At 44.5% G+C, this 12,500-nt stretch overlaps 2 protein-coding genes across 2 annotated transcripts in view; one reads left to right on the forward strand and one right to left on the reverse strand.

Annotated features, from left to right (window-relative positions):
* Window positions 1-4,185, forward strand: part of LOC125298811 (hormonally up-regulated neu tumor-associated kinase homolog A) — a 20,204-nt gene extending 16,019 nt beyond the window's left edge. The window contains 5 exon segments of the mRNA XM_048249678.1: window positions 1-125; window positions 1,572-1,749; window positions 1,996-2,079; window positions 2,821-3,088; window positions 3,335-4,185. The exon segment at window positions 1-125 is cut by the window's left edge and continues 11 nt beyond it. Coding sequence (XP_048105635.1) covers window positions 1-125; window positions 1,572-1,749; window positions 1,996-2,079; window positions 2,821-3,088; window positions 3,335-4,185 — 1,506 coding nt within the window.
* A 7,266-nt stretch (window positions 4,186-11,451) lies between these two features.
* The window catches only part of selenoi (selenoprotein I), a 24,097-nt gene continuing 23,048 nt past the window's right edge, over window positions 11,452-12,500 (reverse strand). Inside the window, exon 11 of the mRNA XM_048249679.1 lies at window positions 11,452-12,500. This exon is cut by the window's right edge and continues 2,676 nt beyond it. The gene's annotated coding sequence lies outside the window, so the exon portion shown is untranslated.

The raw sequence follows: 12,500 nt of genomic DNA on the forward strand, positions 1-12,500 counted from the left end.
TTTGTGTTGTGTCTGCTGGAGCCAGACCCAGAGAAGAGACCAAGCATCAAAACAGCCATGGAGGAGAAGTGGCTGAACGAGGGCTACGCCAAGAGACCCCTCCACACTGTCACCTATAAGAACAGGTAACACACCTCACCTCCACACCTCACCTTTAAGAACAGGTAACACACCTCACCTCCACACCGTCACCTATAAGAACAGGTAACACACCTCACCTCCACATCTCACCTCCACACCGTCACCTATAGACGGGTTTCCCGTTTACCAACAAAACTAGATCTTGCGCCAGATAGCCGTCAGGGCAGAAGACGCGGAAGTGGGTCAGCCCACAACGTTATAAACTTAACCTAATAGTCGGCCACTGTAAGCTACAATCACATTTTTTTGTAAACCCCTGTTGTCTCGTATTTTGTCATTTTTGGCGAAGACATGCATTCCGTTAGGGATATTGAACATGTTGAACATTCTCTAACCATCATGATTTCGAATTGGTGCAGTTTTCAGCACAAAAACTCATTTTATTCTTTTCATGGAGAGCACTGCTCTATGCTGTTCTATGCTGCTTTCTGCCTCTTAGTTGCGCATGTTTTCGTGACGTTGCATAGAAACCCATGTATAAGAACAGGTAACACACCTCACCTTTAAGAACAGGTAACACACCTCACCTCCACACCTCACCTTTAAGAACAGGTAACACACCTCACCTCCACACCTCACCTTTAAGAACAGGTAACACACCTCACCTCCACACCTCACCTATAAGAACCGGTAACACACCTCACCTCCACACCGTCACCTATAAGAACAGGTAACACACCTCACCTCCACACCGTCACCTATAAGAACAGGTAACGCACCAGAGATCATACCACACATATTAGCACAGGTTCCACTATCACTCTACTCCATCACCTACTAGAACAGGTAGAACACCTAAACAGGAATCACACCTGCCTATAAGAAAAAGGTTTCACTCCTGCCATCACTCCACATCACACATGGGTTCATGGTATACATGAGAACATAGGGCGGCTAAGAGCAGTTTTTCGTGCAAATAGTGATACAAGTACCAAATTTGGTACAGTTGTTCTCTAGTCTAGGGCATAACAAAACAATTTGTCCGATTGGCCACTGGAAAATCCAAGATGGCGGCCATATTTCAAGATGGCCGCCAAAAAGGACCACCAGGACCTTTCACCAGGACCTTCCAACAGGACCTCATTTTGAAAACTGAGCATACAAGTGAAAAGTTAGGCTACATGCATTACAGTAACACAACATCTAGCCAAAAGGCATGTTTGCTGAATGCAGTGCCCCCTAGAGGTCAAAGGGCACCAAACTGTATGTGCGTCTTCGCAATGAAACCATCAGTCCACGTACCAAGTTTGGCTTTGATACATAAAAGTGTAGCTGAGATATGACCCCACTTCCTGTTTGGTGGCATTGCAGCCATCTTTTTTTCTTTCACTCACACCTTTAAATACTTTACACCATCACTTCAGAGGCTCATGGGAGTTGTATTCTTTTAAGAGGCTCATGGGAGTTCTTTCTTCTTTCTTCTTTTCCAGGCTACGACCTGAGGAGCTGAACACGTCCATTCTGAACTACATGACGGAGTCTCTGGGTTACGGCCTCTCTGATGTCATCCACACCGTCATCAACAACCGACCCTCAGCCATCATGGCCGCCTACCACCTACTGCTCAAGAAACTCCTGAGAGAGCAGAGGGGAGCTAAGGCCATGAAGGTACATTTACGCACACGCACACACACACACAAATACACACACACACACACACACACGCCTTTTACACGTTACGCATTAATGCACACACACACACCTGCACATTTACACGCAATACGACGCATACACACACAGCATTTATGCACACGCACACACTCACACACACACACACACATAAACATACACACACACAAACACACACACACACACACACACACCAGGCTAAGGGCTATTCTCTTCATTCTGCAGAAAGCAGAGACCAGTGAGTGGGGTTTTCCCAGCAAGAACCTGTGGAGAGAGAAGACCAACGTCACACCAAAGAATCATCAGCAGGTTGGTACCCACACACACACCAGACAGCACGCAATGATGTTTCTAAAGCAAAGTTCAGGAGGAGCCTAAAGAGATGACTGACAGGCATCATCACCTGTTCGCCATGAAGCGAACAATGATTAGCTCAATTATCGTAACACCTCCATTGAGCAACTATTCCGTCCGAAAATTCTAAAACAACAATGTTTTTTAATACTTCAAAATAACTTTCAAATGAACCTTACATGTTTCAGTAGCCATAGGTGTGTAGATTTGAACAAAATCTGGTTTGGCTTTTACTGCCTGAAATATCCGATTTTGTGTACCGTGCTCGGAGGTTAGTTGGCGAGTCGTCTACTTCCACCCTTTTAATGGCACATGAACGGTTAGACTGAGAATTCTCGTCGCTACCTCAAAATTCCACTGGAGCTCCAAGCGGATTTGTACACGCAGCCTTACAAGAATAGATACACAATAGATTTACAATAGCTCTTCGAGTCACAGTAAAATGTAATTTTTGGTACATAGCTAGATAGAGACACTTAGATACACTTATGGTGTGGATGCTTGCGTTTCTTTAGGAATCCGCCGTCTTGGTTTGTATAGAAATGAATAGTAAGTGACACATACACGTAAGAGGACGGAAACACAGGGCTGGTGGTAATAGGGGGCGATCCGATAATTGATTTAAATCTACAATGAGACAGTTCCTAAAAAAGCAGAGACCTGGCAATTTCTTTGTCTTTTTTATATTTGTTTCAGGAGCGTAACGGTACACACATCACTCTGGACCCTCCCCACACCGACACAGCCAATGGGAGGAGTGCCCGTCAGTCCAGCAAGGTTCCCAGGAGCCAATCGCAGGAGAGGGATTCCCTGAGTGGCAGGAAGAGAGCTGAGGAGGTGGCCAGGGAAAAGCAGCCGAGCACAGAGCAGAGAGCTGCTTCACCGTCGCGGCCGTCGGTGGATGGGATTGGGGATGAGGAGATCGCCATCACCATAGAGACCAGAGAGCTGCTGCTTCCTGAAGGTAGGATGAGAGAAAGGCCAAGCCATCCAACTCAAGTGAATTCACATCCAAGTACAACATTGTAGAACAATGTATATGTACACTGTACACACACACACACACACACACACACACACATATTTACCATGCAAGTTTTCTACTCCATTGATACATAATGCAATGTGTGTGTGGTTGCCTGTTTTTTTGTTTGACTGTAAGTTCATATGTTTATCTGTGTTTGTGTGTGTGTGTGTGTGTGTGTGCAAGTCTCTCCACCAAAGTGCTCGTGCAGAGAGGGTTCTGGTTCCAACCTCTGTGACTCCTCCCCCTGTGACATGCCTATAGCAACCGACGGCGTTACCAAGGAGCCGTCTCCGCTGTCCATCAAGCAGTCCCGCCCTGACGTGCTCCTGCCCTCCCACTCGGACGGTTCCCCGGGCGACGAGCCTCTGCCGGCCCAGCATCAGCACCATCACCACGGCGACGAGAAGCTGGAGAAGCTCCAGACCTTCTACTCGGACAAAGCCTTTATGATGTCTCCCAGGATGCACCTGGAGAGCCGGGCCGGCCAGCGCTTCAAGGACCTCCTGCTGGCCATCGAGGAGAAGGCGGCGCCTCCGACGCGTCTCTTCAGCGCCATGGAAACGACCAACAGCAGCAGCGCCGGCGGTGGCGGCGGTCCTCAAGCCTCGCCCCTCCCGCGTCTGCGCCACGCTGCCGGGCCGCTAAAGGACGCCGTCGTGCCGCGCAAGGTCACCTGGGTGGGGCTGGCACGGGGCGGGGGCGTGGCCCCAGGGCCCGGCTCCTCACCTTTCCTGGTCAACGGCTCCAAGCCGCCGGCCTACGCCAGCCAGCGGCAGCAGGCACTGGTCATCAAGAGCCTCCGGCACGCCAAGGACAAGAGGAGCAGTGAGGGGCGAGGAGGAGGAGGAGGAGGAGGAGGAGGAGGAGGAGGGGGCAGGATGATCACCACGGGCGACGGGACAAAGAGGAACTCGGTCCAGCTGAGGGGTTCTGGACAGCGGCGCGTGGGGGAGTTGAATCTGCCCATGCTGCCCACAGCCTTGCACAGCAAAGCCAGCAAGAAGAGCGAGCTGCTGCGCATGGACTTCAGCTGAGGGAGGGAGGGAGGGAGGGAGGGAGGATGAGAAGGAAGGAGAGAAGGAGAGGAGGAGAAAAAGAGAGATGATCATTCTTTTTCAAACAGCCATTAGAAGTTTCATGACAAATATGATCCTTTGAGATCCACTCTTTCACTCCCTCGTGTTTTCCCCGACATTTCCATTTCCTCTGACTCATCACTCTATCACTTTATCACTCCATCACTCTGTCAGTCTATCACTCCATCACTCTATCACTCCATCACTCCATCACTCCATCACTCCATCAGTCTATTACTCCATCACTATCAGTCTATCACTCTATCACTCCATCACTCCATCACTCCATCACTCTATCACTCCATCAGTCTATCACTCCATCACTCCATCAGTCTATCACTCCATCAGTCTATCACTCCATCAGTCTATCACTCTTTTCTTACTCTCCCTCCCTCTTTATCCACTCCCTGTCTATCTAATTCTTGCTCTCTTTTCTCTTTCTACCTTCTGTCTGATTCTCTTCCTCCCTTGTTCCTTTGCTCTCTCTCTCTCTCTCTCTCTCTCTCTCTCTCTCTCTCTCAGGGCAGTCCTTCAGCCCTTGTTTCGGTGGCTCTGTGAAGTGAATCAGGGCTCGTTCATAGTCTCATTTATCCAGACACCTTGAATGGTTGTCATGGCAATGCGTCGCCTCAGACACATCTACCCTTTTCGTGCCAAGGGATGGGGTTTCTGCCTCTACCACACACACACACACACACACACACACACACACACACAAACAGATAACACACACACACACACACACACACACACACACAAACAGTCTCACACCAAACAGAAACCCTTATGGTCACTGGTGCTGAGGGGATGTGTATGGACACTCTCACACCAAACAGATGTTTCACATTTTTGTATTATTTTAAGATTTAAAACATTTAGATTTTTTTTAATGTTTAATACTGCAATAAAAAAAATTCCACGTCAATTCTTATTCTCCTTTTTCGTTTGAGCCTCCCATTCAGCTGGTATTGGGATTGGCTTACGTATTTCAGAAAACACTACTGTGAATAAAGGCACTTTTACACCAGGTCAGTATATTCGGCCAAAATCACGCAGGAAATTAAATACATGTGTTCTTATTGTAGTTTTTACACACCGAGGACGCCATTTCTCAGTCTCAAATTTATTTTTCATTGCAGCAAGTTTTGTCCTCGGTGTGTGAAGACTTATAAGAACACATGTATTTAATTACCAGCATCATTTCGTGCAAATATTTCATCCGAAAATCCAGACTTGGTGTGAATGGGCCTTTAGAGTTGTGAAATCGCCCACGGGACGAGAAGTCCTTCGTTTCCATGTCTGTTTCCAGATATTCTGAACATGTGGATGTATGCTGGTCTACCCAAGACTAGATCTGTGGTCACTCCATTTGAATATATTGTTTGTAAGGCCTGAAAAAAACACTATGTATATTTTACGTTAAAATAACACTAGGACACTGAAATATAATAGGGAGAATACGGTCTCTGGACGAACCAGTGGACGCCCAGAATGCCTGTGTTGCGTAATGCAACATTGGTGTGCCGTGCATGAACTTGACCCTTGACCCTTGTTGTCATGTGCATGAACTTGACCCCTTGACCCTTGTGGTCATGTGTATGATGCACTGGATGCCCTTTTGGTATCATTTCCCAAAATGCTGCAGGTGTAGGCTATCCAATACATTGAAGATTGACGCTAAGAGAAAAATGTATATAATTTGCCTCATGTTGCTTTAAGCAGTAGATGACTAGACTCTCTAATCAGAGCACTGCAGGTCAAGGGCAATGGTGCTCAGTATTCGGCTCCTTCAGTGTGAAGAGAGATGGCTTTTAATTGAGTCCTAGGCCTGTCTGTGACACAGGGCCATTGTTATGAATGGGGATCAGTGTTAAGAGATGGTTACGCTTGTAATATATCTGCCCATAATCCTCCTCTCCTCTCCTCTCTCAAAGCTCTCAGTGCTGAATTATGCACAGGGAAAGAAATCTTTTCTGCTGCACACACCCTGAGGTGATGCTCAATTATTCAGGGACTGTGTACCACCTGGTGTGTGTGTGTGTTTTGTCTGGCTATATGTGTATGTGTGTGTGTGTGTGAGAAAGAGAGAGAAAAAGAGAGTGTGTGTAAATGTTTAGATTGTGTTGTGTTTTGGATTGTGTGCGAGAGAGAGTGACAGAGAGAGAGAGGTGATGATGAGAGATTGAGTCGGATGCGGTACAGCAGCCTTATTTCATATCTCTGCCGGAACTTTGGCAGACATCGGCTAAAGGTCACCTTCAGCAAACAAACCTGCTCAAGTCCACTCAAAACATGGCTGCAACATCGCCCTGTTAGTGCTCAGTTCTCAAAACATGGCTGAAACATCGCCCTGTTAGTGCTCAAGTCTCAAAACATGTTTGCAACATCGCCCTGTTAGTGCTCAGTTCTCAAAACATGGCTGCAACATCGCCCTGTTAGTGCTCAAGTCCACTCAAAACATGTTTGCAACATCGCCCTGTTAGTGCTCAGTTCTCAAAACATGGCTGCAACATCGCCCTGTTAGTGCTCAAGTCTCAAAACATGTTTGCAACATCGCCCTGTTAGTGCTCAAGTCCACTCAAAACATGGCTGCAACATCATCCTGTTAGCAGGAGACAAAGCGTGGGACAATATTGTGATGAGGTTCTGTTTTAAACGATGACTTACATGCATAGTGTGAATATTGCTATTGGAATTGGGGGTGGGGTGGGGTTAACTTTTCCTGTTCTGAATATATTTTTGACCCCACATTAATAGTTATTAATAGCCATGCTTTGAGAGAGCAGTCTTAAATGGAAGGGTCAACTCAACTGACCTCTAATTCACACCGTGATTCTCAGTGTTATAACTCACAGCTCAATGATCCTGAGAAGTTAGCCTAGCCATGTGTGTGTTAGAATGATCCTGAGAAGGTAGCCTAGCCATGTGTGTGTTTGAATGATCCTGAGAAGGTAGCCTAGTCATGAGTGTGTTTGAATGTAGGGGCCCTATTCACAAACAGGAGCAGGTTTTCTTTTGTGCTGTGAATGTGACTCCCCCCTCCCTGGACATAAATACTATTTTACAATTGCAACAAACCATCAGCAAAGAACAAGAACAAGAGCAAGGCAAATAAACGGATGAAAAAAGGGAGAGCCAAGTGAGTGAATTCTAAATTTAACCTCAAGAGGCTTTGTCCAGTGCCTGGATTGTGGTGTTAGAAAATGACTGTCATTTAGGCAAGGCTGCGTGATCATTTGCTGCCTGAAAACCACAGGCAACCCACTATCCCAAAGAATATTGAAAAGAAAGTTTTCCTTGTAATAAGAGGTAGACGAATAAAATGTCATGTGGGCTAGCTGTAAATTTGGACTTTAACCGTGACAACTTCTTTATAGTGTGAAGTCTTGCGAAGGCAACCCTGACCGTCCCTCATCCCGGGCCTGAACTTTCCTCTCTATTAGCATGCGTCTCCCCTCACGCGAGTCTCTCCGCACAGCAACCCTATCATTACCGGTATTATTTTTTATTATGCGTGTTATTTTTACTTGCGGGCCAAAGCGGAAAGCCGCACGACTCATTTTTTTTTTTTGTCTTTTTGCCTTTTTTCCGAGTGCATTTCATTTTCTTCTCGGTTAATAAATAGACAGTTTGGTCAACGTCCAAATCCAAGGAAAACCAGAGCACTGAAAGACACAGTACTTTAGAAAAAGTTCCCCATTTGACCCGAGCTCGAGAAGATGACAGCTGTCTGTAGAATCTTGGGTAAGAAATGCTTAGGGCCTATGGCTTGTCATCTTCAAAAAAGTCAGACCTCACTCTTTATTTCACCCCCGGTCATTCTGAGTTTGTGGAGACCCTTCGTCTATCCACTAATTTGATACCTTTCATTGTCGCATTTCATCTCTTGGTTTCACAGCACAAGCCACTGGTTTAAGGCGCACGTCCTCTTTCAACAGTACTTTGACGAATCATCGGGTTTGGCAATTGATCAATGCCTACCCCAAGCTCGTCTGGACAGCAAGGGCACTGATTTACCCGAATAATTGTGCGTCCTTTCAGGAGGGGTGTCGACACCTGGACTGGACAAGTCCATACCTGCCCTTCGGCGCCACAGATGCCAGCTGGTTCTTCTGAGAAGGTTATGTCGGCTTAACCATTAATATGAACTAGGCCTATTTCGTTTCATATAGCCTAGCCTATGCAGGGACAGAGTGAAATAATAGCGCTCCAAATGAGACTGTAGTCCTATAGGGAGTTGTTTATTTTATCAATCAATTATTTTATCAGTCAATTTTATTTTTGATATTTTTATTAATGTATTTTTTGTATGTTTGCTATTTTTTGTAATCAGGGCAGCGGTTTTCAGATTACATTATGTGCTTACATATTTGCAAAATGGTTCTCGACTGTTGTAGATAGAAATGGCTGATCTTTAATGCAATATCGACATTGCTCATTATCAGCAACCATTAATGCACTGTTCCAAAGGCACTAATCTGATAACATTTTAAAAGCTAACTGAGAACACATTGGAGAACCCTTTTGCAATTATGTAAGCACTTCAGATGTAATCTTAAAACTGCTGCCCAGATGAAAAAAAACAGTGCTACTGATCTCAGCAGGTATTCTGTCCATAATGCAGTGGGATGGAAATTTCTAAGTGACCCCAAACTTTTGAGTGTGTGTGTGTATATATATATATATATATATATAATATTTTTAATTTCACTTGCAAGTGAAATTAAAAATAGCATACAGCCTATATACATTTGTATATATTTGTATTATATTTACAATATATTTATATATTGAAATTAAAAATAGCATTTCTAAGAACTATTTATGAGCCATGACTAGGCTACTTCATTTTGGACCAGAGACCAGTTGATCTGATGATGGATAGGAGCGTAACCTTGTAGAAATGACCTCAATGTTTCTTTTTCGGTAAACAAAACGCCCTACACGCCCTCTATCAGATCCAGAGGTGTTTTTCCAAAGACTCAATTGTTTCCAGCACTGAAGGTCGCAATGTTTGAGCCGTTATTAACCCTGCACCTATCTCTGTTTCCTGAGCTGTGGTGATGTTCGCAACGTTAATCCCGCTCTCAATAAATTATGAGGCCCCAAATGGCGGGGTCAAGTATACCAGTCTCGCTAGAGGGGCACGGTTGCATAAAAATCCCGTGTCGGGGCAAACGCCTATAGGCCGGCCTGGAAGTGGCCGGATATTTCCAGGTTTGATTAGCGAAAATGTCTTGTCAGGTTGACACCAGGCGCGGACCTCACACGGGGCTTTCCGCAGTTTTCCACGCAGATAGTGGCTGAAATGTGAGGTGCGCCACGGTGGCCTCTGTCATCACCTCGCTCGGACTCACATTTCTCAGGAAATAACGGCGGACTAACGGGGCCTCTCTGGTTTCTAATGACGCTCATGCATTATTGAGCGCGCTCTCCCGTGGCGCACCGGCACGGCACAGCGGTGCTGAGGCCCCGGCCAAGGCATGGGTCATGCGCGCACAAAACGGCGACGCGCTGGGAACACTAGACTGACACAAGTCCTGTTTAATTCATGCCACCAGCGATTAACTGTCAGTTTAAGATCAACACCAGGTAATTCCTTAAAATCGGCACTTGGTCTCGCCTCCACCATGACGCGGATTGAGAAATTGGCAGGAAGGCAGGCAGATTTAGAGCTTTAAAACAAAGAAGTGAATTCTTCAAACAACCTTTTTCGAGATGTGCAAGAAAGAACTCCTCGGCCGTTTTGCAAATAAATGTAGGCCTAACCTATCTAGGCTATTTCAATTATTTTATTTCAAGAAAGCGTTGGCGTGTGTGACATAGGCTAGCGATGGAGTGTTGGATCCAAAGGCCGAGGGCACACCTCGCTCAGAGTGTGCAGGCTGCCTTGTCTGTGGATAAGGTGTTTAGAGAGGCGCCGCGGTGCCTTAACGCAAACAAAAACACTCGAGTCAGGTAAGAGAATCCGTGCATGCGAGAAGACTAAACTAATCAATTACTAATGAAGATTACTGTAATCGATAGCCTATACGCTCCCTAAATCAAGACATCCAAGAAATAGCATGAAGCCCTGACCACAACCGGGAGGATTCGGCAGCATATAGATGGGGTTGAATTGTAAGCTTTAAAGAATAAAACATAAAACGTGTCGAATAAATCATGGCTTGTGTTCATCATAATTAATAAAGCCCTCAATATTATTCCAACTGTTGTAAGAAGACCGCAAAGTCTGTACACCAGTCTAATCCATTTGTAGCCTTGACTTTAATACAGTAGGCTAAGCATTACAAATAACGAGCTGGGGAAAAAAAGGGATGAGGACCCATATATAGTCTATGTCCCGGATAATCCGATTCAGGGAAAAATAGATAATAAATATATAAATAGATAATAAATAAAAAAAATAAAAAAAATAAATAGGCTAGATAATAATATATATAATACATTTTAGAAGTTTCTTTTTAGACATTTATTAGACCTTTCAGCTTTAATCACTTCGAGTTTCAAGCAAATAAATAGCTTATAGGCTACTAGGCCTTCTGAAAAAAAAAATGGCCTATAGATGCGCTGAGGGAAAAAGTAGTGATTTGATTTTATATTTTGGAGTCTGGAGACTTGTGGAGCTTTATTTCTGTTTAGAGGATTAAAAATGGGGAATGAGCCATTGGCATCGTCAGAGATGTCGGCGGTGCTGCAGGCTGCGCTCAAATGAGGCATAGCCTGGCCGCCTCCGCAGCTGCGCCTCTATTGAAATAAGGCAGCAGTGGTCCATCAACTGAAATGACAATGCTTGGATCAGGCACCAACCAAGGCAAACGGTAGGTTTAATACAATAAAAATGACGTACAAAAAATGTCAAAATCCTATTTAAATTGTGATAGCCTATTCGTTTTATTAATATTTTGGATCATGCTTGCAAAAAAAAAAAAAAAAAAAAAAACAGGAATTCAATTTGGTCAAGTGGGCCTATAGCCTACTTTTTTGCAGACAATGGCTGCAGGACTTCAGAAATAAAATGTAGCTTATGGTCACTAAAACGTTAGGATAATGCCTTATTAGCAGTAGCTATTCCTTTATGTGAAAAGAACTGATATGTCCATCATGAAAAAATGATTGTGGATACTGTAGGCTACAGGGGGGGGTCATGGTGATGGTAGGCCATCTGCCTACAAGCAAAAACAAAAATGAGAGTGATGGTAAATAACACCACATACCATAGTGCAGCGTAGGTCCATTTATTTATTCAAATGTTACAGTAGGTCGATAACCCTTGATACTGTTGTAGTCCTTGTTATGATTCTGGTATGTGTATTCCAGTATCCCACACACGAAGCTACATTAATTTGGGCGACAGTGGTTAAGAGGCTGACGGCTACACTCCCATGAGGCAGACGCAGATTAAAAAACAATAACAAATGATTGTACGGATTCACAGTTGCCATTTTTACCATCATACAGTTAGTTATAACAAGCATCATCACATCGGTATGCAAGAGTATTCTTCAAATAAAGAAAAACAACCTGTTTCGACGTGAACCACTGATAAAAATAAACAAAAATAAAAATGAAAAACAACGAGCATACCCCATTGACAACAAAATAACAATCTCTAGGCTATAACCGTTCACATTCAGAATTTGCACCTGGTACAGTTATAGTCTCCCACACAGAGAAAACGTCTCTTTCGACGTTGTCCATGGCGTCCCTCAACTAACCATTGCAGAGAGAATGAGCGCCCTAGTCATAATGGTAAACAGAGTTACTAATTTACATTAAAGATAAATACACAATGTTTAAAATAATAATTCTTTTTTTTAAATCAATTAGTCTCCCCATGTTCTACACCATAAACATGATCAATCTCCCGAGTTTTCTCTAATCGTCGTACAACTCAGTCATTGTAGGCTACGCGGTGTACTACTGCCCCCTTTCGATGGGAAGCGGAATTCCCGCTGCGGGAACGTGCTCATCCTCTCCTGTCCGTGGCGAGCAGAGGGGTCAAAACTCACTAGGCGGAATGCACTTTTCCACTACACACAATGTCGAAAATCCTCCATTACACATCAACATAACATCAGCATTATGGAAATATTCGTTCAGAGACATCACACAGAACACATTACAGCGCCTTCCTGGACATATCAAATTACTAGTGGTGTCAAGAATAGTTGCATTATGGCAAGACCATCAAATAAATACTTGGTGACCTCTTCTGAATGGTTACAGATAAATATTTAATTACTGGAAACTCGATTTTAGTCTGTACACTT

Source organism: Alosa alosa, chromosome 8 (genome assembly GCF_017589495.1).
Source record: "Alosa alosa isolate M-15738 ecotype Scorff River chromosome 8, AALO_Geno_1.1, whole genome shotgun sequence".
Lineage (NCBI taxonomy): Eukaryota > Metazoa > Chordata > Actinopteri > Clupeiformes > Clupeidae > Alosa > Alosa alosa.